The 27,226-nt window shown below is 38.7% G+C and overlaps 2 protein-coding genes across 4 annotated transcripts in view; one reads left to right on the top strand and one right to left on the bottom strand.

Moving 5' to 3' along the window:
- The window catches only part of LOC139121447 (uncharacterized), a 35,891-nt gene extending 32,703 nt beyond the window's left edge, over positions 1-3,188 (bottom strand). Inside the window, exon 1 of one of the 3 annotated variants that reach the window (XM_070686333.1) lies at positions 3,063-3,188. The gene's annotated coding sequence lies outside the window, so the exon portion shown is untranslated. Of the gene's footprint in view, positions 1-1,220; positions 1,480-3,062 lie in introns of those variants that run through there. The other 2 variants (XM_070686317.1, XM_070686324.1) reach the window with 2 other exon arrangements.
- Positions 3,189-23,627, top strand: LOC139121457 (uncharacterized). Its single transcript, XM_070686349.1, has 8 exons — positions 3,189-3,430; positions 16,323-16,569; positions 16,883-16,939; positions 17,917-18,098; positions 19,215-19,349; positions 20,072-20,140; positions 20,871-20,984; positions 21,520-23,627. The coding sequence occupies exons 4-7, from the start codon at positions 17,982-17,984 to the stop codon at positions 20,919-20,921; spliced, it is 372 nt and encodes a 123-aa protein (XP_070542450.1). The 5' UTR covers positions 3,189-3,430; positions 16,323-16,569; positions 16,883-16,939; positions 17,917-17,981; the 3' UTR covers positions 20,922-20,984; positions 21,520-23,627.
- The last annotated feature ends 3,599 nt before the right edge of the window (positions 23,628-27,226 follow it).

Genomic DNA, 27,226 nt, shown 5'->3' with positions numbered 1-27,226 from the left:
AGCTGGATCAATTTTGAATGTCGGACTTCATTAGGTGCAGACAAACATGTAAACTGTCATCAGAAAAAGACGTAATTTTTTGATTTTCAGAGTAGCCTAGTTTGATTGGGGCGGGATCAGTTTTGAATGTCAGACTTTACTTTGCATTGAGTCCACGTCATTTGTTAGCGGACACAAATGTACGTTTTGGTTTTCGGCGGCGATTAATTTTGAAAGCTGGACTTTATTTGGAAAACATGTAAAGACAAAGACCTACTATTTGAATTTTCAGCCGTTATTTGTTTTGTACGGGAACAGATTTATTAAATACGAGGTAAAATAACGTAAACTATAATGAGCAGCCTCTCAATTGTGCGCAAGATGTATCACCAGTTTTTTGTTCGAAGCTCTAAGCGTTATGCGTTACAGTCCTCGCTTGCGACCATCAAGTTTCCAGTTTACACCTTTTCAACGCATCGGAAACTGGAGTTTTAAGCCTGACTGTAACTCTGACAATTTTTTTAACTGTTCTCTCATTCCCGGTCATATGCTTGATATTTCGCTTTTGTGGACCATGCTTTTACAATCGACGGCTACCTTAAGCATGTTCAGTAGCCACGACATACTTCCTGCCGGCAGCTGGGAAGAAGACTGACGCATGCGCACTCCTCCGGATGGAATTAACGTAATCTACTTACGCTCTTGAGATAGCCTTGACTAATCTGGAAACCGTTAAGACATAAGAAAAACACGGCACGCGAACTGGCCTACAATGTTCATTTTTGTTAAAATCTAACTCATTTCCGAGTATGTTATGGTTTCAAACTTATCGTCCACTCAAAGGCCATATTAGACAGATTCAAAATTTACCATAAAACAAAAAATGACCAAAATCACTCAAGGAAGGTGGGTCTACCCCTTAAATTTAGTTTAAAAATTTAGCGTCTTTACCGCGGTATCGCTAGATAGCCGTCATTTTTGAAGCGAAGATGAAGTGGTTGATTCTGGGATATCTTCCAGGGCGGCGTGGTCGGCAGGTAAGCTTTACATCCGGGTAAATCGCTTTCCTTTTGTTAGGTGCTGATCATGCTGAATTTTACAATGCATTTTGACCATTGAGAGAGATCATAGTAGTTAATTTATATAATAGTAACACGTTAGACTCTGAAGAGAGGCCACGATGCGGTCAAGTTCATGCTTAGAGCCCTCAGACCAAATTCTGTAGCGTAGTGAAATCTTACCTTTGCTTCTGTATAAGACCAAGTTGTATTTCTGCACTGCAGCCCTTTCAGAGTTTCTGTCCGAGCTAAAGAACTTAGATGGTTTGTTGTTGTGTTAAAATACCGCAAGTCGCTCCGGATAGTTCAGCTTGTTATGTATTTGCACCAATCAATAATGCTGATGTGTCACACGGATCTGTACCAGGAACAAATTCATGTAATGTACATAGACACGTCTCATAAACAAGATGACGTGTGATTACAATAGTCGAGTTTCGAGATTCTCGCGAGATGAGCGAAAACGAGGCTGAAATCAAGTAACTGATTCAGAGACGATCTTTTGTAAAGATTACGATGTGATGTGTAAAGTTGTACAGGTTCATGTTTTACTAGTATTTCTTAATTGTTCATTTAGAAAAAGTTTGATCGATGTAAAACATCGTTTGGCAATACTTTCCCTCAAAGATATGCTAATGAAATCTGACCGACCGTCACGCTATTCACGTTCACACCGTCGCGCGTGAAATAAAACTTGAATTTGTACAACTTTAAACATCACATGGTAAGCTGTAGAAAAACGGCCTATTTGTGGTTTTACATTTGAAACACTCTCGAGAGCTCAGTCGTAAAGTTAAGTGTTGGAATTAAACAATCTCGGAAATCTAGCCGCAATTTTTTTTATATATTTGCACTGTCGATCTTGCCGTTTGATCCATGGCATGTCAGGGAGACGGCTGGTATCAGTCACCGTGTGGTATCAGTTATACCACCGTTGACATATTCATATAGACCCTGGGCAACGTACTCGCTCCCTCCAGATCATGTTACACCCATAGATCCCAATCAGAACACCTGCACTTAACGTTTAGGTTTTACTTACAAAAACATTTCTCGAAAATCTATGGAGTAAACTTTTATATTAAACAGTTATTTCAAAATTTGGTGATACCTTTTAACATGATATGTAATAAAAATTTCATAAAACATAAATTTAGAAGGTCGTATTTTGTTTGACAAGAAGGCATGTTGCAGGTTTCGATCTGTTCACCCCCATATCAGTGTAAACAGTTCCACTGTACTGACCGACCGTTACGCTATTCACGTTCGAACGAGCGACATCCTTATTAGCATATCAATAGAAGTCAAAGTTCCCTGCTGGAGTGAAAATCTTGAGTACTCCTTGGAAAATCGGCCGAATTACGTAAACAAACCAGAAATTTTGTTCACAAAAGGAGTGAGGGTATGAGCAATAATCAGAGTTCAGGCAGGTATAGGTCATTTTATTGAATTACGCTAACTGTGGTTTATTTTGCCGTTCAAAGTTCTGATACATGTTGTGTCGTCGTAATAGACTCACTTTCGATGGCAGTTGGCCCGCAGGTATCCGTGGCGGGGTTGACCTTTGACCCGCATAGCGATCCCCACAACCCCGTCAACAGATAGCTGCGTTTCCACAGCTACCACGGCAATATCATGGCAGTGGTCGAGCATCAGATGGGCCTACCAACACCATACATACTCCATCGAAAATATGACATCGAAGAGTGTGCCATTACCTTGATATTATATTCAGTCTACTCCTTATATCGATCTTAAATACTCCAAAATAATTGAAAATATGTTGTCAATTTTAGTTGCAATCAACTTTCACGAAATTATGTGTCATCTGCTGGTTTGTGACACGGCAAAATGTCATCAAATCAAGATTCGTTCTGTCGAAACCAAACCCTCTGTGTTGATGTACAGAAGTACGAATAAATAGTGCGTTTTCTTTTAGCAAACTTAAGAAGACTTTGCTAAAACTTCTTACATGATAATCATTTCAACAGCACTAAATTTATTTGATTGAGAAACACTGCTTACCTTTGTAACTCCCTCCTGGAACGGTGAGCACCTAAGTTCAACGGCGGCCATGGTTGCATTGCAAACCAGCTGGTCAACCTCAGCCTCTTTTTCGCTCATCTCGCGAGAATCTCGAAACTCGACTATTGTAATCACACGTCATCTTGTTTATGAGACGTGTCTATGTACATTACATGAATTTGTTCCTGGTACAGATCCGTGTGACACATCAGCATTATTGATTGTGCAAATACATAACAAGCTGAACTATCCGGAGCGACTTGCGGTATTTTAACACAACAACAAACCATCTAAGTTCTTTAGCTCGGACTGAAACTCTGAAAGGGCTGCAGTGCAGAAATACAACTTGGTCTTATACAGAAGCAAAGGTAAGATTTCACTACGCTACAGAATTTGGTCCGAGGGCTCTAAGCATGAACTTGACCGCATCGTGGCCTCTCTTCAGAGTCTAACGTGTTACTATTATATAAATTAACTACTATGATCTCTCTCAATGGTCAAAATGCATTGTAAAATTCAGCATGATCAGCACCTAACAAAAGGAAAGCGATTTACCCGGATGTAAAGCTTACCTGCCGACCACGCCGCCCTGGAAGATATCCCAGAATCAACCACTTCATCTTCGCTTCAAAAATGACGGCTATCTAGCGATACCGCGGTAAAGACGTTAAATTTTTAAACTAATTTTAAGGGGTAGACCCACCTTCCTTGGGTGATTTTGGTCATTTTTTGTTTTATGGTAAATTTTGAATCTGTCTAATATGGCCTTTGAGTGGACGATAAGTGTGAAACCATAACATACTCGGAAAGAGTTCGATTTTAACAAAAATGAACATTGTAGGCCAGTTCGCGTGCCGTGTTTTTCTTTATGTCTTAACGGTTTCCAGATTAGTCAAGGCTATCTCAAGAGCGTAAGTAGATTACGTTAATTCCGTCCGGAGGAGTGCGCATGCGTCAGTCTTCTTCCCAGCTGCCGGCAGGAAGTATGTCGTGGCTACTGAACATGCTGGAGGTAGCCGGCGATTGTAAAAGCATGGTCCACAAAAGCGAAATATCAAGCATATGACCGGGAATGAGAGAACAGTTAAAAATTGTCAGAGTTACAGTCAACCTTAAAACTCCAGTTTCCGATGCGTTGAAAAGGTGTAAACTGGAAACTTGATGGTCGCAAGCGAGGACTGTAACGCATAACGCTTAGAGCTTCGAACAAAAAACTGGTGATACATCTTGCGCACAATTGAGAGGCTGCTCATTTTAGTTTACGTTATTTTACCTCGTATTTAATAAAACTGTTCCCGTACAAAACAAATAACGGCCGAAAATCCAAATAGTAGGTCTTTGTCTTTACATGTTTTCCAAATAAAGTCCAGCATTCAAAATTAATCGCCGACGAAAACCAAAACGTACATTTGTGTCCGCTAACAACTGACGTGCACTCAATGAAAAGTATAGTCTGACATTCAAAACTGATCCCAACCCAATCAAACTAGGCTACTCCGAAAATCCAAAAATTACGTCTTTTTCTGATAACAGTTTACATGTTTGTCTGCACCTAATGAAGTCCGACATTCAAAATTGATCCCGCTCCGAACTAATTGCGACTGATCATGATAAAAATGTCAGATGATTTTTTTACGTCTGCAAATGCCCAGTGAAGTCCGTCAACCCAACTGTTACCGCTTACGTTATGGCACAGTCCCTCAGAGGGACCGTGGTTACGGTTTACACGTAAAGCATGCAATGAAGATTACGTTCCAGTACGTCACCACAGTTTTCTATCTATTTTTGTGAAAATGGTTGCGACGTCTTTTTGTTTCGACAGCTGGGCGAGCAACATTCCTCTCAGTACAAATTAGAAACATGCCAATACTTGGAAAGCGCCGGTGTCTGCTCTGCCCGTTTTGGAAACGTAAGCTTGCTGTTTTGTAAATTCTATGCAGGCACAGAGGGAACGTGGGTAACGCATGTACAGTTTTGCTATATTACATTAGAATGATGCCGTGATTTACAATGTAAACATAATGTTGACCTAGCATTTGTTTTTCAATCTGTACCAGAGCTAATCATAGGGCATATATAATTTATCTCGATCAACTCACGGTCCCTCCACAAAACCGTGATCAACTGTTATTGGCGGACTTTTCATGAAGTGAGTCGAAGTCCAGGGTCGAAATCAATCTCGATTGAAAAGTAGGCGATATTTCACAGCACAAATTCATTTCAGTATAGCTTTAAAATCATTGCGATTGAATTGTTATTAGGTAATTATAAACTTATGCGGTAAATTTAAAGAAACAAAAATTGAAATGATAGAAGTATTTCCATGAACTTGAAAAGAAATTAAACAACCATGAACGTGCTTTTTTCGAATCAGCAACTGCTTTTTCCTGTGGATAAACTCAATCACGCTGAAAAACAGCGTGCTGCTGGTCTGTCTGTCGTCGTTATTATAGTATTTCAATGGACAGTCGCCACCGTGAACGACGAATGCTCGTTTCCACATATCAGCCAACGCAATATTCAACTGTTTGACTGAAGTTCACGCATTTCATTACTTGTACAAAATTCGACCGTCGCGATTTTAGAATGACGCATTAAGTTTAAAATTAATATCAGCGTGGTCACCGTGGCAGATTCATATCTGTTTTAGGTACTTGCCTCCATGGTACTCGCGAAGCCAAACAAGTCGCTTTTAGAATTGTTCAAGTTTCGCGTCAGAATCGATTTATTTCAGTTTTTCGCCAACTTTTTATCTTACTATTAGGAAATCGTTTAAGATACCAAATATTGTCAGGTGTTATATTTAGTTTAGCCTAACGATGGGTTCTAACCTGGCGCAACATAAAGTTAGCCCGGAACTGCTACTTCTGAGGTCGGAAACCGCGTTCATGTAGCTGTCCGTTTTTAGCTCCATGCCATTTTCAAGGCGGACTGTGGTCGTACTTCAACATGCAGTACGGAACTTAAAAGCTAACCATCGTCCGGGACGGTGAGCTAACGTACGCACGAACACGGCGTCTGAATGAACTTCGTCTTTGTCGGTATGTACCACATTGTAAATTCATTGTCACTTGTCTCTCTCCGGGCAGGAAGCTGAAAACGCGGTGACGATTGCGCAACCAAAAGAGAGAGAAAACACAATGTCATCGGACTTGGCATGCAAAATCACATACTTTTACGAAGTATATACGCAGCCAGCCATTTCTTCGCTTGATAATCAGATTTTAACTGGTGCACTACAGTGCACAGTTAATACGCTAATTTGTATTTAGCAAGAAGATTATCCCCAGATTTAGCTCGGAATGACAGTTGTGTAAATAAAGCCTAACGCTTACTCCGCGAACTGGCCGTTTCAGTGTTCATTTTCTTCCAATTTTCACGTCATGTATCATTTCATTCATACCACAAATTCAGACAATTGTGTAAAAAGTCCTGTACTTCATTATGGGCTGGGAATTTCCACCGAAAATGTGAGCGAACCGGAATTTTAGTTGACTTTGTGCGACTCCAAGGGTCGCATGTACATTTCTGCCATTTACTCCGTTCCGTTTTTGGCAATGTATCGCAACTTCTGGAGAGTGTAACTTGGTGCCACGTTGACGGATTAGCCTTATCTTTGCACAGGTTGTAGTTAGTGACTGTTTCTACAAAACCGTGTCTCAGAATTCCGATAATGTTCCAAAAACAAAAGATATCCTGACAAACGTGGACAAAAGCCGTTAATTTATTCAGAATCCACCACTTCTCACTTTCAAGGCTAATTGTGCAAAACATAGCGGAGTATCAAAAATCCAAGACACGGTTTTTTAAACACCTTACCCTGCTATCGATTGCAGTAAACGGATTACCAATGGCCATCACCCTCTCGTACTTATACTTTTTTAAGTGAAAAACTCAAAAACACATTTTTTGAGCAAAACAAACACACGCAAACAGGTTTTCAATTTTTCTTACAATTTTCGTAATCTTCAATTCTCGAGCTATCCAAACATATACTACATGTCCGGTTAAAGATTCATTTTAATGGTGAAAAATCAGGTTGAAGATAAGTGTCTGCCAATGTGGGTCTCCCCCTTAAGAGCCACTATGTATTTTCTAGTAAACTTATTTTCACGTCTACGACATTTTATTGCCTTATGTACAAGGCAGCGGTATTTTTTTACGAATTTTCATTAGTTCTACGCATGGATTTTTTGATCGAAAAATTGATGCTTTGTAAAGTTTGGTCAAACATCCAATGTATTCACTTTTCCCCCGGACGTTTTTCGATGAAAGTCATATGGTCAACCAGGTCAATGTAGTATCATTCGACTCTTAATGGTACGAAATGTGTCAAACTGTCATCCGACCCCTATCGTTTTCACGTAATGAGGGCTTTCTTTCTGCCTACTTTTAGCGATTTTCTAAAACGTGGACGCCTTATGTAAACATAGCCAGGCCGCTAGGCTCTAAGTATGTCGTGGCTACTGAACATGCTGGAGGTAGCCGTCGATTGTAAAAGCATGGTCCACAAAGCGAAATATCAAGCATATGACCGGGAATGAGAGAATAGTTAAAAATTGTCAGAGTTACAGTCAAGCTTAAAACTCCAGTTTCCGATGCGTTGAAAAGGTGTAAACTGGAAACTTGATGGTCGCAAGCGAGGACTGTAACGCATAACGCTTAGAGCTTCGAACAAAAAACTGGTGATACATCTTGCGCACAATTGAGAGGCTGCTCATTTTAGTTTACGTTATTTTACCTCGTATTTAATAAATCTGTTCCCGTACAAAACAAATAACGGCCGAAAATTCAAATAGTAGGTCTTTGTCTTTACATGTTTGCCAAATAAAGTCCAGCATTCAAAATTAAGGTAGTGACTCGGGTTCCTTTGTAAATTTTAGCGATTTTGTGATTATTTCATATTCTGACCCCTGAAATATGATCTTTTTATTAGAGAAAACTGTGAGGTAACATTGTACTGGAAAATGTCTTAAATTTTAGTGAAAACACGGCCTTCTAACCACTGCCCGAGTTATTATTTTCTTTTTGTTTTAACGGTCCGGATTACTGTCAGCGTTATCGTTATACCTTGAGGAGATTATGTAAATTTTTACGCACCATGTTGCGCATGCGCGCACGTCTTCATAAGAGACGCTAACTGCCGGCAGTATAAGCAGTGTAGAAAACGCAAACGGGGGCCGAAGAAGCAAAATGGAAAGCTGATGGACGCGATGTTGTGTGTTGGCCGCTACAGCTAACACACAGCATCGTACACAGGGCTAGCGAGAGAGTTGCCGACATCGACGGTTATTTACGAAAAGTGAATAAAAGACTGGCATTTTTGGAAGCGATCGAGTAGCTGAGGTAGGCAGGGATACGACTTGGGCCCAAGAACGCTGAATTTCGACAGTAATTTGGCTTTTTACGTCAAGTCCCAAAATGGATTTGAAGTCACCGACCCTACGTACGGGTCTTTGCAGAATTGTGGTGAGCGAGGCGATTAGCTGTAGCGGAACACATAGCATCGTACGCCGGGCTATAGATTACACTGCCGTCCAAAGAGAATCTATTTAATCTTCACTGGAAAATATGGTTCTATAACAGCAGCCCATATCTTGGACTTAGTTTGTCCATGGATGTAGGAAGCATGGTTTGTCCAATTTGTCAATCCGACACTGTTATGTCGGTCTAGAGCACAGCAACGTACGCGAAACGCGAATCGTTGCCTATCTGTGGTCAAGAGAGTGTCGCTGGGTGTCGCGATATGTCGCCGTTTCAATTTTACAATGAGTGAATCTGTCGAGTATCGCCTCAGTCGTTTATTTTAAGTCATGAAGAATCGCTTTTCGTGTAACTGAAGATGATTTTGGTTTCATACCCGAGGCCATAATAGTACATGTCACAGTGGAAAGCGAAATAGCGCACGAAAACCCGGTCATTTTTTATGGTGAGCAAAAGGACTGCAGCAGATCACATGTGAAAACCACAAAAACAAGTGCGACTTTCCCGCATTCCTTGAACTTCTCAACTACAGAATTTTTTAGAGCATCGAGAGTTGGTCGTCTCATCTCCGAAAGCAAGCAAGCAAGCAAGTGACGTCTTGTACTATAGGCACAAAAATCGGCACTAAAATGAACTGGGCAACCATTTCACACTTGGTACGTGCATAAATTACGGGCTGTGAGACCGGAAGTCACGCGCTAGCGAGAGAGCGAGCGCGCGTCGTCGGCAGAACGCAGACCTGTAAACCATTCCGGCTGTATGATTTTTTTAAACTTTTCTCGTCTTGTAACCAGACTCTAACCGTTACCAAACAGTGTACAGTTAATATAATTATAAGCTAGATACGTATTTGACAAACAGATTATGCCCTGAATTATCTCTCTAGTGTTTATCGTGTAAATAGTACCACCGCTTACGCTGACCAGCCTCACGTTTCTACGCACAATTTTCATCATTTTTAGGCGAACTAATGTTTAGGACTTGTCAGAATTTCTCTAACCTGATGCCCAATATTTAACCTAGACCAAGATCGAATAATTTTGTTTGAAACGCACAAAAATCCGACTTTTTTCGGCGATTTTGTGTGAAAAATGGGACGTTTACACAAATCGTCGATTTTCTCAGTTCCGATTTTTGCTATGTATGCGCACCTTCAAATGAGTGTAAGTCGGCGACGCGTGGGCGGATTTCCCCGATTTTTCGCATGCTAACACTTCATGAATAGACCTGAAAAACCGTGTCTCAGATTTTTGATAAACCCCCCTGAAGTGACGATAACTTGACAAACGTGAACAAAAGCCGATAATTTATGCGAAAATCCGACAGTTCACACTTCGAAGGCTCACTGTGCAGAAACAAAAGCGAATTTCAAAAATCCAAAACACGGTTTTTCCCCCTGTATATCCAGCTGTCTAGTGCCGTTAACAGATCACTTAGGGGTGCTGCCAATTCTTACTTATACTCTTTTAAGTGAAAAAATTCAAAATCACATGTTTTGACTTAAACAAACATACCAATGCATGTTTTGACAACTAAACAAAATTTTTACCTTCTTCAAATATAGACCTATTAGAAAATGTACCACATGTTGGGTGTGAGACCCTGTTTTCTATGTGAAACTTTTGATTGAAAATATGTGTCAACCAAACTGAGTCACTACCTTAATCGCCGCCGAAAACCAAAACGTACATTTGTGTCCGCTAACAAATGACGTGGACTCAATGCAAAGTAAAGTCTGACATTCAAAACTGATACCGCCCCAATCAAACTAGGCTACTCCAAAAATCCAAAAATTACGTCTTTTTCTGATGATAGTTTACATGTTTGTCTGCACCTTATGAAGTCCGACATTCAAAATTGATCCAGCTCCGAACTAATTGCGACTGATCATGATAAAAATGTCAGATGATTTTTTTACGTCTGCAAATGCCCAGTGAAGTCCGTCAACCCAAACTGTTACCGCTTACGTTATGGCACAGTCCCTCAGAGGGACCGTGGTTACGGTTTACACGTAAAGCATGCAATGAAGATTACGTTCCAGTACGTCACCACAAGTTTTCTATCTATTTTTGTGAAAAAGGTTGCGACGTCTTTTTGTTTCGACAGCTGGGCGAGCAACATTCCTCTCAGTACAAATTAGAAACATGCCAATACTTGGAAAGCGCCTTTATCTGCTCTGCCCGGTTTGGAAACGTGAGCTTATTGTTTTGTAAATTCTATGCGGGCACAGAGGGAACGTGATGCGGGTAACGCACGTACAGTTTTGCTATATTACATTAGAATGATGCCATGATGTACAATGTAAACACAATGTTGACCTAGCATTTGTTTTTCAATCTGTACCGGAGCTAATCATAGGGCATATATAATTTATCTCGATCAACTCACGGTCCCTCCACAAAACCGTGATCAACTGTTATTAGCGGACTTTTCATGAAGTGAGTCGAAGTCCAGGGTCGAAATCAATCTCGATTGAAAAGTAGGCGATATTTCGCAGCACAAATTCATTTCAGTATAGCTTTAAAATCATTGCGATTGAATTGTTATTTGGTAATTATAAACTTATGCGGTAAATTTAAAGAAACAAAATTGGAAATGATAGAAGTATTTCCATGAACTTGAAAAGAAATTAAACAACCATGAACGTGCTTTTTTCGAATCAGCAACTGCTTTTCCTGTGGATAAACTCAATCACGCTGAAAAACAGCGTGCTGCTGGTCTGTCTGTCGTCGTTATTATAGTATTTCAATGGACAGTCGCCACCGTGAACGACGAATGCTCGTTTCCACATATCAGCCAACGCAATATTCAACTGTTTGACTGAAGTTCACGCATTTCATTACTTGTACAAAATTCGACCGTCGCGATTTTAGAATGACGCATTAAGTTTAAAATTAATATCAGCGTGGTCACCGTGGCAGATTCATATCTGTTTTAGGTACTTGCCTCCATGGTACTCGCGAAGCCAAAACAAGTCGCTTTTAGAATTGTTCAAGTTTCGTGTCAGAATCGATTTATTTCAGTTTTTCGCCAACTTTTTTTCTTACTATTAGGAAATCGTTTAAGACACCAGATATTGTCAGGTGTTATATTTAGTTTAGACTAACGATGGGTTCTAACCTGGCACAACACAAAGTAAGCCCGGCACTGATGCTTCTGAGGTCGGAAACCGCGTTCATATAGCTGTCCGTTTTAGCTCCATGCCATTTTCAAGGCAGACTGTGGTCGTACTTCAACATGCAGTACGGAACGTAAAAGCTAACCATCGTCCGGGACGGTGAGCTAACGTACGCACGAACACGGCGTCTGAATGAACTTCGTCTTTGTCGGTATATATATGTACCACATTGTAAATTCATTGTCACGTGTCTCTCTCCGGGCAGGAAGCTGAAAACGCGGTGACGATTGCGCAACCAAAAGAGAGGAAAACACAATATCATCAGACTTGGCATGCAAAATCACATACTTTTACGAAGTATATACGCAGCCAGACATTTCTTAGCTTGATAATCATTTTTTTAACTGATATACTACAGTGTACAGTTAATACGCTAGTTTTTATTTAGCAAGAAGATTATCCCCAGATTTAGCTCGGAATGACAGTTGTGTAAATAAAGCCTAACGCTTACGCGGCGAATTGGCCGTTTCAGTGTTCATTTTCTTCCAATTTTCACGTCATGTATCATTTCATTCATACCACAAATTCAGACAATTATGTAAAAAGTCCTGTACTTCATAATGGGCTAGGAATTTCCACCGAAAATGTGAGCGAACCGGAATTTTAGCTGACTTTGTGCGACTCCAAGGGTCGCATGTACATTTCTGCCATTTACTCCGTTCCGTTTTTGGCAATGTATCGCAACTTCTGGAGAGTGTAACTTGGTGCCACGTCGACGGATTAGCCTTATCTTTGCACAGGTTGTAGTTAGTGACTGTTTCTACAAAACCGTGTCTCAGAATTCCGATAATGTTCCAAAAACAAAAGATATCCTGACAAACGTGGACAAAAGCCGTTAATTTATTCAGAATCCACCACTTCTCACTTTCAAGGCTAATTGTGCAAAAACAAAGCGGAGTATCAAAAATCCAAGACACGGTTTTTTACACACCTTACCCTGCTATCGATTGCAGTAAACGGATTACCAATGGCCATCACCCTCTCGTACTTATACTTTTGTAAGTGAAAAAACTCAAAAACACATATTTTTGAGCAAAACAAACACACGCAAACAGGTTTTCAATTTTTCTTACAATTTTCGTAATCTTCAATTCTCGAGCTATCTAAACATATACTACATGTCCGGTTAAAGATTCATTTTAATGGTGAAAAATCAGGTTGAAGATAAGTGTCTGCCAATGTGGGTCTCCCCCTTAAGAGCCACTATGTATTTTCTAGTAAACTCATTTTCACGTCTACGACATTTTATTGCCTTATGTACAAGGCAGCGGTATTTTTTTACGAATTTTCATTAGTTCTACGCATGAATTTTTTGATCGAAAAATTGATGCTTTGTAAAGTTTGGTCAAACATCCAATGTATTCACTTTTCCCCTGACGTTTTTTGATGAAAGTCATATGGTCAACCCGGTCAATGTAGTATCATTCGACTCTTAATGGTACGAAATGTGTCAAACTGTCATCCGACCCCTATCGTTTTCACGTAATGGGGGCTTTCTTTCTGCCTACTTTTAGCGATTTTCTAAAATGTGGACGCCTTATGTAAACATAGCCAGGCCGCTAGGCCTGCAGCTTGGGGCCGGGGCAGCAGGTCACCTCGACCCCTGTCCGTTTCGACCCAAGTAATTCACACCCTCTTGTCGTTGTTTGTGGTCAAATCAATCCCGGTGCCTTAGTCACTTCGACCTCAGTCACTTTTCATGTTACATGTACCTGACAACGTTTTACTGAGTACATTATGCAACTTGTTTCTGTGAGAAAACTGCTGGCTTCGCTACAACAATCCACGGGACTGTGAACAATCTGATACTTGTGGGAGGCCTGGGGTACCTCGGCCCCATTGTCATTTACTGACTAGGGAACGTGTCATACTGAAGTGGGGATGGATAAGCATGTCATTTACTGATTTTTGGAAATAAGGCATTCGTCATTATCGCAATTGCTTGCCATATGCGGCAAGATTGGATGAGCGAAGCCGATCCGCTCGCCTTGGTGTCTTGACGCCAAATGAGCCTATTTCCGGTTTAGGCGTTGGCCTTACAGCAATGCATTATAGGATATCTTCCAGGGCGGCGTGCCTGCCGACCCAGCTTCTTGTCATTGTATCTTGAATATTTCTTGCATTTGCACAATGTAATATAAAATAATATTTGGGTTGGAGGCTGTATCCGAATCCTTGCTAGTACACCTCCGTTACTATATTTCAGACAAAATGATGATTGATGATTTTCTTTTTCATGCATATTAATTTTCTGTTTTGTTTGTAAATTGCAAGTTTATGTTCTTTAAGCCAAAGTTTGTTGAAACACCCACTATTTGGCTTGTCTAGTCAGCCTCTATTTGTCAAAAAAGTACTTTTTAGCATTTGTATTTGAGTATTTGTCCATACCAAAATTCGCTGGCGATCAATGACCATCTACACATGTGCAGGCTGATTTGACAAGCTCAACATAGTGTATTGCAACTTCCTTTGGGAGTAGAACAATTTAACAAACAAATTAGTAAAAAATATCAATGTTAAAGTTACTTTTGATTTATTATGGCCTCTATCTCTGTAATTAGAGGTACAGGCATTGAGGGTATTTGGTTGAAGATGTAAGACTGCTGGTGTGAAAATTATCATATTTGGCATCCTTGAGATGATTATTTCACTCAAATACACTAATGTTCACCCAACAGCTCTTATACAGGCAAACAAATACATGTGACACCATTTATAACATCATTATAATAGATTTTTATACATGGACAATGCTGTTATTTGGGATGATGGCGTTTTGAGCTCTAAGGCTTGAATTTTGAAACTTGCATGAGCTTCCAAATATTGCACAGGTCTTCTTGTTGAGAATATAAACCCTGGCTTCAGCCAATCAGACGGCCAGCTTCAAGGGAAGCATGTTATAATAATTATAACAGATAATAATCTAAACAGGTCTGAATTTTCAACCACCTCAAAAGACAGTAGCCATCAGGTACACATCCCGAAAGAAAGGAAGCTACCCAGATAAAGACTGACAAGAGGAAACAATTTACAAACTGAAAAAGGACAAATGGAGTATGTTTATGCAAATTGACACATTTATCCTCCATCAAAATAACATTCTTGAAATGTCAGAGTGACTTATAAATATCAAGCATATGATTACCAATAAACTTAACTTTATTTCCTTCAAGATGCATGTTCATTGAAAAAAAAGTGACAATAGTGATTAGGTCAAAGGTCAAAGGTCAAACAAGTTGTTTACCTATAACTGGTACTTATGGAATACTAGCTGGTAACCACATCCTCCATATCCTGCCATGCCTAACAATTTCTCACTTTTTATTTGCCAAGTCACTTAACCTTTATCCTGCCAAGTTCATATTTCAGCATCAGGTCACGTTGGTTAAAACAAGTGACGCAAAACATGTTCCATAGGATGCATTTTAACAAAGATATTAAGGTCCCTGAAGACAGAGATACTGTAAACATGATTTTTACAGACTAAAGCTGCTACAACATACCAAGCCAAGTGGGTGAAAATACATATGGTTTTGGCTCGATACCGCTTTTTACTGACTTGGTGGATGGGGAAGTGATTGTGTCTGGCAGGTAAAGGGTTAAAGTGCAGTATTGAGCAAAACATATTCATACTTTCACCCACTTGGCTTGGCATATGTATGAGCAAAAATCATGTATGTACATTGTAGATTGCTAGCCTGAGGGAGATCACAGTCAGATTTGTTAAAATCATGGTAGAATTTGCGTATTTGTACCGGTAGTTGTGGGGCATTCTTTGTGTTTTAGGTTGAAGAATTTTCTCTGAAAGCACCCTTTTAATTAGTTTGAAATTATATTGTATGCAGGTAATATAAGCTAGGTGTCACCGTAGTCAGGTTTGTTCAAATTATGCTAGAATTTTGTTAAGATGCAAGGTATGGGACATGTTATACCTCCTTGTTTTAACCAATTGACCTACTCAGGATTTATGAACTTGGCAGAATAAGGGTTAAATCAAAAGTGACAGTTGGTGAAGATATACCACCACAAGACTAGTATAGAACTATTTAAGCTTGCAAGGAAATAAACCTTCTCCATGGTCTTCTGGCATAAATCTGTGTCAATATCATAAGTGAAGCAATGTTACATTATTACATCGTACATTTGGATTGCATTGAGGATAATGAACTTTTCAAAATTTTCCATGTACAAGATAAAATCACACAAACATCACTGCAGAGGTGGCACACCATGTGTCTGTGGAACTACCGGTAGTACTCATGTCATCTTGGGTCATGTCTTGAGCACTAAGATGCCAATGTTTACCAGATTTGATGGACTAGAGCGTTTCACAGAGCACTTTGCTGTTTACTGTAATGAGTGACAGTCTCAGATATAATTGCAAATAAGGCCGCATTTAGTATCTTCTTCAAAGTGAGATTCTCAGATTAAGTCTCACTTCCGGTTTATAAGGGGTCATAGATACCTGAAAATACTAGACATTTCAAATGACATTCTTTGTGAGATGTAATATTTTAACTTCTTTGTCCACTATAAAACAGCACTTGATGTGAGAAATATCTTTCGTAAATGTTATACCCAATTTACATTTTCTACAGATAAATATTTCAGTGAAAAACAAAAGCCTGTTTGAGAAGAAATTCTGACAAGATGGATAAAGTGTCCTTTGACGACACCCTCACAGAAGACAGAAAAATGGAGCCACGAGTTAAATCATCAACGCTTGTTGTGTTTGCTTTCCTTCAAATTCTGTTTGGTGGCATTCTGATCTTCACGGGTATTGTGGCAATAAACCTTGAGTGTTTCTTTGCTTACATCGGGATGCCAATATATGCTGGAGTGTTGGTAAGTTACACAGGGCTCCTTGGAACTTCTTAAACATTGCTCTTTCTGAAAAAGTCATCTGTAGAAATTCTGTTAATTACATGAATTTTCATGTATTCTTGCGTGGCAGTCTGAGTATTTTGAAAATTCCAAAATTTGAAACCCCTCCAAATCACTCCGAAATGCCATTTGCAGCTTAAATTCAGGTGAAAATTTAGAAAATTACTTTGAAGTTCTTCACAGTGATTACATTGGCTGTAGGTGTCCCAGACAACCTTAGAGTACAGTTCAGAAAACCCCTTTCTTTAATGTACCTTTGAATATTATGTTACAGGTGATCATAACAGGGTTGATTGGTATAGTGTCTGCATTGAAAAAGACAGATCAAATGGTAAGACTCAACTCACGTCTAGTAGTTTTCAGCTTCACATTCCCATAAATGGACAGGAGCTATAACTTTGTTTCTGCTCTTTTCCATTTCTACCAACATCGAACCAACAAAACAAGATATTTATCGTAGAGTTAAGATATCTACAGTTGTTTGAGGGGAATGCTTGGCAACACAGGAACTAGACAAACTGTCTAAATTGAGGAGTTGCCGACATTTTCATGCATAGTCAAAACAACACCACACATCGTCCCATATACATATACCACTCAGAATTCATAGTTTTGCAAAGGATTGTTTATGCACATTTGTTTGTGTTGTTTTGACTACCAATATGTCTGACCTCCTTCAAGACAATGTTTCAACTTTCGGAGAGTTGATTTCTTTGTGATCCACAGGTATTACTGCTAGGCAATAGTTACACCTGACAGTGTTGGCAACTCCTCAATTTGGACTTTACATGTACGTCTATTGCCAATGGTTTAGTGTAAACCACTGTAAAATGCTGCTAAACGATATGTTTGGTATCAGTTTACTGGCTAATCAAATTAATTTCAGGACTTTTCCAGTTTTCCATAAAAAGTCATGTAAAGGCTCTATTGAAAATGTGAAATCTAAATCTCCCCACACTATTGCTCAGTGTGACAAAACTTCACCTGCTCACCCAGTTTCCCTGTAAACAGGTCCACAGTTATCATTGATAAACAATGGGTAGTGGTTTGTTGAGGCCAAACCATTGTGATGAAAGGGTGAAGTCATGTTCAGGACAGTCTTGCCGCATGAAAACTTGTTACATCACTGTAGAGCCCGTTATTTTCAGAATGTGTCAGCATGCTTACACCACTTTCCATCAGTTATGTTTATTCTCACGTTTCATAATTTCATGTGTATTTTAACCATATATTCAAATTTCAATAATATCACACATTATTCATAGTAAAGGACCCTCTTTATGTACATTTATTTTCCATTTTTCACAGACTCTGACGTCATTGGTGTTTCGTTCTTATCGGCAACATTTTGTGCAGTAGCATTGGTAATAGTAATGGCAGTTGCTTTGGATTACGAAGATAATTACCGCTACATGTACAGAGACAAATGTTGGGACAGAGATCGTGATGCTTACAATGAAACTTGTCTAAATGAACGTAACAAGCCAATGGTATGTAAGTCTTTTCTCCTTTGGTGTATATCGCTTCCCTCAATTGTGTGATTGGAAAGAGGATACTTCCGATCCATTATGAGTATTTTAATATCACCTAGTGAATAAAATCTACCCTACATATATGCTGACATCTTTTAACCATATTATATTTGCACAACGCATTCGTTTGCTACATCCAGGGATATTACCCCATCATGAAGGTAATGTTTTGCCTGTTATACAGATTTGATTAGCCCTTTGAGTGCTGTAAGTTTTCCCGCAAAAAATTTTAGTGCAACATTTTACCAATTTTTATGAATTTTTCTGCATTTTTTCGTATTATTTTGAAGCAACCAGACATCACATTTCAATGGCCACAGTTTTTTATAAATTGTAGCAAAAATTTTTTTTTAACAGAAATTATCAGGCCTGTAAAGTCCTATCAGCTATCTTACTGCTTTCCAACAAAAATATCCAATCTTTAGGGAGATGATTTGAATTCCTGTAATAAAGCCATATTGTCTTTGAAAAGCCATTAGTTACAGTTAAATCCTTTGTTATGGATTTGGTCAATTGAATTCTGGCGTGCAACATTGATGCATGTGTTGTGGCCTTATTTGAGTTGCAAGTCGAAATTTATTCATACCTACATCAAAATTCTGTTGGCTCCGGTGTTCTCTTCAGGTTTTGAGTGGATGCGCAACTTAGACTTTGGTGACCAAAGGCACGGAGACCTCAGAGGCAGCCATGTTGCGTCTTCTGTATACATCATCATTTATCGAGTTAAATTTGGTTACGTAGTCACTGCGTACTCTGAGGGTGTATGCATACCGTGTGTTGGTAGCTACTGCACCAACAACAAGCACTAAAAGTCAAAAAGGGAAAATCAGCACTGAGATCGCATTCCGTCCCAAGTTTTGATGTTTATTGTTACCAAAACTAATACTGATCGAAATGACTGAAAGTAAAGTTGCATTAAACTAGAAATTCCACTGGGAGGGCAGTTGGAGACACTTTGCAAATAGTGCGCAAATAAGCCTTAGTTAGAACACTGGTTGGCTCTAATGTTCATGCTAGTTGCCACTCCTGATTTTGTACTGACTTTACACTGGTCTGTTTTTTTGCTCTATGCAGCATAAAAAGCAAGCTGTCGATACTTTCATCATGATGATGGCTATATGTGAGGGAGTTGTTGCCTTCATCAATGGAATTCTCTGCAGCAGGATTCTCTGTTGCCGTGGGAACCAGGGATGCTGCATCCAGGCCAATGTGAGTACAAAATTTCAAGCTTAATATTCATTGAACATAAAGGAAATAAACCAGTACTTCCAAAATGTGTTTCTGTCATTCAAGTCCGCCTGTGTTTGTTGCTTATAGTCACACAGCGGGGTCACAATTATTTTAGGAGCTACTTGCCTGGTTGCATGTGTAGGACAGGTAACTGTTTGATGAGATAGAAAGGTGAAAAGTAACCTGCTGATAGGGATGAGGAAATGAATAAACCATTGTGGGGCTTTGTAAGACGTGCATTTGGTTATGTTGTCGAACATCTGTTTGAAAATAACTTGACAGTCATGGTGTCCACTGTGAATTGAACATTTGACTTGCATTGTACTTCTCACCCAGATCGCTCTTCAGTATACTGGGTACACTGACGTCATTTTGTACTTGTCCATATCATGGCTTTGATATGCAGTATGTATTTGGTACCTTATTGTACTGCATTCACAGGGAATGTGATAACACTGCATACTGTTTCACTAACAGGAAAAGAAGACTGGACATCTATGTAAGAAATAGAGTACAAACAATCGGCCCAAAAAAGTTGCAAGCACATTTGCTTCTGTGGCCTTAAATATATTTTTTATGCAGTATGTTTTGTGACTTGTTTATGATGCAATGCACCATTATTGGGGACTCAAGTAAACGTTTACCGTAAAAGGGTATAGGAGGATGTACTGTACTGATGATAATTTTATGTTCTTCTGCAGACTTCTAGCATGCAATCATGTTGGAAGGGATTTTGGAAATCAGCTATACCATGCTGCCAGCCCCCACAGGTACATGTAGGCAGTTTGCTCATGTAATTTCTGTTACAGTTGCTTGTTACTTCTCATGACCTTAATATGATTGTGCCACCTAAGGGACTGGTCTGTTTCTTCAGCCTGGGGGGATTATTTTTTGCCGACGTCAACAAGTGGCTGACCCCCCCATTCCAAATTTTGAAAACAGGGTGACCCCCCCTATTCCAAATTTCAAAAACGTGGTGACCCCCCCCCTATCACCAAAGTCAAAAACAGGGTGACCCCCCATGAATCCACCCCCCCCCGGCTGAAGAAACTGACCAGTCCCTAAGTGAGTCATAAAAGTCTGAGGCTGTCAATCAGATTTTCAATATGGCAGATTTCTACAGGTAAAACACACAAGATTACATAAAAAAAATTAAAGTTTTAGGTTATACAGGAATTTAATACCAGGAATATCTAAAAGGTGAAAAGAGAAATGTCTTTAGTTATATTCATGAACAAACATAAATTTTTGCCATGACAGCAATTACATTTGTGTTGGAAGTATTTATGAGATCACAATCTCAAACTATTGCTCTGGTAAGAAGTCAACTTTTTACCCACAATGCAGTGCAATAGCATGTAGTTTATCCTTTAGCACAGGACAAAAGCTCATTCAAGTAATGAGAATTATTGCCAACAGCATTGTGCAACTCACCTCAAAGGTGACCTAGCAGCATTTTTGGATAAAAATATAAATGTGTAATTTTGTGTTCAATCTCAGATTACATCTATCTTGGACAACCAGACGGTACAACTTTGCCAATTCCTTTGAAGACTGTACCGGCTGAAAAAGGCAATGCCATAGTTGCGATGATTCCAACCAACACAACCAAAGGTAACCAGAATTCAGTATCATGAACTCTTTATGAATGAAGTTTTCACTTTATTGATTTTGTACAAATCAAAAATTTAAATTTCTCAGGAAAATGGCGGCCATTTTGAATTTCAAATATCACTAAATTTAGGGAGCCTGTTTCGTTAATATCAAAATTTGCACAGTGACTCCTGATTTTACTGTTGATTATGCAAGAAAACTGATTAACCCTTTCAGGCCTGACTTTCTAGTAACATACTTGAACTACCTTTATATACCAATAGGGGTTCAAGTTCAGGCCTGAAGTTCATTGTGGAAAGTTTATTACTTGCTTTTTGAGGTGTCAAATGCAGTACATGAAATTGTGTTGAACGACTTTCTGATTTGAAAAACTGATTTTTGGACTATAGCAACACAACAATTTTTAGTGTCATCAATTTATTTTTTACAACACACCTTTTCAGAGGGCATCAAAGCCTTTCTAAAGGTCACTACTTTACGACCGCAAAGTACAATGTTCTTATGTTCATCATGAGTGTGTTTGATTTTTTCCTAGTAAATGGCAATGGTTCTAAGGACATCGAGAGCCAGAGAGATGATCTTGATATGGATGCTTCAGAATCGTCACCATTACTGGACTGAGATTATGCCCCGACCAAACCAACAACTACTGACAAGTGTTATGACATCAGCCCATGTTGTCATGACATTGACAAAGATATCCAGAGAATATATGAGTACCTGAACCTTCCATGGTATAGCATTGCTAATCAGCTCAAAACATTTAAAATTGTATGAGATACTGTATTTACTCAAGTTATAAAATAAGATAACAATCATCAATATTGTAAAAGGCTGTCTGTAAAAGCTAAAGTTTACTTTGTTTCTGATTTAGTGCGTAGGCAGTACTGACAACTGACTGTGGTTTTAAGTACAAGTCAGATGTGTTGATTCTTTATTGTTTGTCAGAGAACATTTTTAGTATTGTTTGATTAATGTTATCATGCTGCCCTGTCATACTTTCTGTACATGTCAGATGTGGCTCTCTAGGTATCATTGATATTCATCAGGTCCAATACTGGAAGCAATGTACACCAGGAAACTCAAGAGCCATCTGAATATGTAATTTCTGTCAGTCTACCTCTGGTTAGATCATTTACTATTTGTCAGAAAATATTTAAACTGGACGTTTCCTGTTCCTTTGAGTTTTCCTTTGTTTCATAAGGCATAGTAAGTCTTCAAGCGGACATTCATAAGATATGGCTGTGACTGGAAAGATATCATATGCAAACATGACACAAAAAATTAGAATATGAACAACCTTTGTGCGGCCTCAGAGATATTCACAAGTTGTCATATTACAACAGACAAAGTCTGTCCAGGTGAATACAATATTATTCTCATGTGACAATTTTGCTGAAATAATTGAGAAAATCAAACTTGGAGACAGTGTAGGTTAAACAATGTTTTAGCAAATTAAAAATCACTTGTGTTAATTGTACAATTAAGTATGGTACATTAGCAACGTTCATGAAGTATTCTAGTAGTATTCCTTTCAAGCATTTACAGTGTAGTCAAGAAAGAAGAGCCTTTGGCTTTTATCGGACATTTTGTGACAAAATATTGTTATGCTGTCAGTATCATTCTTTCCCTGCATGTCATTCATGTACTTCAATTGATATTTTGCCAAGTGACAGTTACATGTATGGTATTACTGGAAAGATATGCTTTTGGAGAAAAATGAGGAAGAGGATAGTGCAGTGAGTTTGTCAACAAATGTGGTTAGCCTGAAAATATGCCTGAGTACATTATCCATCAGTGATATGTGTTGCACTAATATCTGAGTGTACACAATTTACGTTATTTTCTCAATATTAGCACTATTATACATTTTACATTTGTGACATTTGTGAAATTGGTAATTTTCATATAAGGCCGTAACATTCTCTGCAGTTTAAAACACAAATATGAAGCATGATGATAATTTTATTGTTCTCAATGGTAGATGACTGCAAATACACTGTATGATTTACTAAATTTCTTAGTTGTTGACAGCCTGTAAACTAATGCAGGAAAAATTACAAACAGAATAGATTTGATGTAGTGTACCAAAAATACAATTTATTGCTGCAAACAAAGATAGATCACTTTATCCGTAACATTGAATTTATTTGTATGTGTTAACATACACTTCAATGATCATCGTAGTTTTCTGTCACAAATTACATCTGCATATCGGTGTCTTTGAGAAATTTATGTTAATACAACAACAAAAAGTCAGTAAATCCGGAATCAGTACTTCAAATGCTTATCATGCAGATGTAATTTTGATAATTATACGATATATGAATAAAATAAATAAAAATAAAACTTGAGAATAAAAGTTACTGATGAAAAACAATGTAAGCATGCTGACACATTCTGAAAATAACAGTTTGTACATATAAGATGTTTCCATGCGGTAAGACTGATATGAACATGGATTACCCTCTCACCACGATGGTTTGTCCCAAATAATCAATTGGTGCCAATGATAAATGTGGACCTGTTTATCGGGGTGAGCAGGTGAAGTCTTGTTAACTGAACAACAGTGTGGAGAGATGTAGATTTCATTTTCAAATTTATTTGGCTGTTTTCAATAAAACTGGAAAAGTTCTGAAATAAGTTTGATTGGACAGTAAAGCGATGCAAAATGTATCGTTTAGCAGCATGGAAGATGTCTAAACACTTTGATGTGTATCTTGTATTGTTGGTTCGATCTTGGTTGATATGGAAAAGAGCACAAAACAACTTTATAGCTCCTGTCCATTTGAGGAAAAGTGAAGATGAGATCTACCATGACAGGAATTGATTCTTACCATTTGATCTGTCTTTCTCAGTGCAGAAACTATACCATCAACCCTGTTATCATCACCTGTAACAATACAACACGCAAAGATACATGAACTAATTAATTAAAGATACATTGGGTTGTCTAAATTGCGCTCAAAGGTTTTCCGGGACCCATACAAACAAGGTGAACTCTGTATCCAACGTACATTCGCAATTGATGACAGTAAAAATGTGATGTTGACTTGATGCTTCTAGATATCGCCTTTGCAAATGCAGTCCCAATAACCTCTTCTTTTAAGTGTGACTTTCTGAACACAAAGACTTACATGTCCTTGCATACAGTGTGGATACTTGGGTTTGAAACTACATCATTTACAAGACAGAGAAAGATGAAAGACTGTCAGATTTCTGAGATATACAGTGGGTTTCAATTTCGTGCCCATCTCTGTGTGTGACAAAAACATTGTATGTACAGTATAAATGATTAGCCTAGGTGTCACCACACATTTCAAAGTCATCGACCATTGATTCGCTACAGTAAACCAGCATAGGCCATTTCTGTCTGGACAGATAGCTAAGCAGTTTATGCACTTGATCTACAATGTTAGTAACAATTACAGCTGAAAGTTAGAAGATGTTTGCTGAAGGTAAAATCGTCTCACACATAGAGTTGTGGAATCGAATTGAAACCTGCTATGAGATTGATCCTTAACAAGTAATAGAATTCACTTTAAAAACTGCACTTAACATTGATGTTGGTCCAATTATTTTCTAGGCAAACTTACATTCTGTGACGTTGACCCAGGCCGTGTTCATGTTTAACAAAGTTCTTCATGTATTGTTTTTACCATCTTGTTTAACTCCTAATTTACTACAAAATTGAGTTTTCAAGCCAAAGTCTTTCTTCACTCCCTCATAATATCACATCACACTCCAAACAGTGGCGGCGCTCTCACTTCCGTTTCACTTCTGCTCCCGCTTTCACCACTGCCACCGGTGACTTTGCATAATAAAGGCGCATGAATATTAGCAATGCCATTCTTTTGTAATATGTCCAGCGAGGTCAATGATGTCATATCAAGACGTCATTGACCTAGATTTATGGGACCAACGCGCAACCGAAGTATAAACGTAAAAACCTAGACAGAAGTGCTACAAAGTGTTTGAAACTCACAAGGAGACCCCGGGAAGGAGACACTGTAGTGTCACGATCCCTACAGGCTACAGGAGAGGCGACAGCGAGAGGATACCGCGTACGCATATAAAGAAGACGTCGCCGTACGCGTACTCTACATCTGATTTTAATCAAATTGCGGGAAAAGTATCACCGATGATAAAGCGAAAAAATGACTTTGTTAAAGGGACGGCACCGTAGTCGTATGCCCGATGAATGTAATTCAATGTGGTCAAACATAGACCTTCGAGAAAAACTCGAGGGTCTGGGTCAAATAAGCATTCACCATTTAAATTTGACATCAGAGGACGTGGAACACTTTAGGTTGGTGAAGTTGAAGACAGCAACTTTGAAATGGCAAGAAAATATGTATACATATGTATAAATATTTGTTTTTGAGAATGTACAATAAGTAAAGTGAATATGTCATTTTAGAACGCGGATTCTCAAGGTAAAAATTAGGTCACCGCTCTAGTTTTAAAAATATAATTAAGGTCCCTAATTGTGTCAATAACGTAAAACGATGCCTAGTAAGCCTATTTTCACGTAATTTTTGAAATCTTTGCCTGGGTGTATCTGAATATTTAGCATAATGAAATCTGATCTGTTTTGACTGGTCAGTGTGTCAAGTTTCATGAAAATTACAATGGAAGAACTGAGTTTTCTATCATCTGACGTAATCCTATGGCAGCAGACGTAATTGTTGCTATCTTTTCTGTATCATTTTCATTTGATTGTCTTGTAACTTGAGACCACATCCAACAGGGATGGATGAAGTCTTACAAAAGATGAGAAATAGGAATATTCGTAATTCGTGATATTTTGCGGGAAATCGATATATCCAGTTGAAATCGGTAAATCGACGTATCGGTATTTCGGCAATAAGCCAATGTCCTATTTGATTTTCACACTTGCATTTTCGGTCAATCCCTGAAAATATATTGATATCTCGCATGACGATTTACATCATGACACAATCTTGATCGACATATGCTTCCTTTTTGCAAACTAAACACCGTCAATATAACGTTTTAGAATATAAATCATTTTCGGTACATTCGACGGCCATTCGGTTTTGGAATATTAAACCTAATAATTTATATTTAAAGTAATCTGGGAAATGTGATTTTCTATCACATGTTGCATTGAGGAATATTTGATTCTAACTTTAAGTTTCTCATATATCGCTATTGGACCAATGCCCAATATTGTAATAATGATAACTGCGGCACTGAAGGCTCTCAAAAACGTGACTGAAGGCAGTTTTATTTGAAGTTGATAAAGATAAATGATGTTGTCATCATCGTATTGGAACCCTCCTTTTATACTCAACAAATCGTACACATGTCAACCACAACACATTCCGATGACGACAGCCATACGCCTATAAAGTAATGTATCTTCACTGAAATTTGCTATTTCCTCTTGTGCAAGTCGTAGCATCTCTGCTACCATGTCATTTGCCTCAATCGACACGATGTCGTTCCCTCGAGACTGTGCTACTTTTACGAGCAAGGGCGATTGCAAAATGGTCAATGTAGGCTCAGAGTTAGAGGAAGGGAAAATGGCAAGTGACGCATGGCATATTTCTCGAGCAAACAAAATTAGTAGCCCTCATTTTATGACTAATGAAATATTATCCTGAGCTAGTTTACATCACGAATTTCAAAGTCGTCGTCAAATTTCCTTTTCCAAACTAAGTTTTACATGGTCGACACTTGAAAATAGCTTGAAGTAAAACCATCCACAGAGAAACTGCAAATGACGACCGAATTCGTACGAAATAAGATGCCGCCACCAAGAAGGCTCTAGTTACATAAGATTGTATGAATCCCCGTTGCAACACTTTGACATTTGTCGACGTTTTTTGCATTGTTGTATGTTGCCACTATGTCAGCAAATCACCTGGCAATAAATTTAGCCCTCTGCGCCCCTCGTTCAAATTCCCACCAAATCGAATGCGACAATCTAGCAATAGATAGATGTAGTATTTGACTGAAAACAGAAATACCGAAATACCGAATACATATTATCAAAGGGAACCAGTATTCGCAACTGTGCCTGTGCGAGTTTCTTGTTTACAAACAATGTATACTCATGTACGATATCTAGGTGCACCTAATAATCATAGCTGTAACATTAATATTATACGATATGACAGATATGAATAACTTTCATCAATCACCATCGTATCTTGGATGTTTACATTGGTCGTGTGAGTCCCATGCGACCTTTAAGCGCAGCTCCGACGACTATG

Source organism: Ptychodera flava, chromosome 2 (genome assembly GCF_041260155.1).
Source record: "Ptychodera flava strain L36383 chromosome 2, AS_Pfla_20210202, whole genome shotgun sequence".
NCBI lineage: Eukaryota > Metazoa > Hemichordata > Enteropneusta > Ptychoderidae > Ptychodera > Ptychodera flava.
This window is presented reverse-complemented; position numbering and strand designations above follow the sequence as displayed.

Coding starts and splice junctions, on each gene's coding strand:
- LOC139121457 (XM_070686349.1), top strand. CDS start 17,982: ATGGCAGTTGCTTTGGATTACGAAGATAATTACCGCTACATGTACAGA. Junction 19,350..20,071: donor GATGCTGCATCCAGGCCAAT/GTGAGTACAAAA, acceptor GTTCTTCTGCAG/ACTTCTAGCATGCAATCATG. Junction 20,141..20,870: donor CATGCTGCCAGCCCCCACAG/GTACATGTAGGC, acceptor GTTCAATCTCAG/ATTACATCTATCTTGGACAA.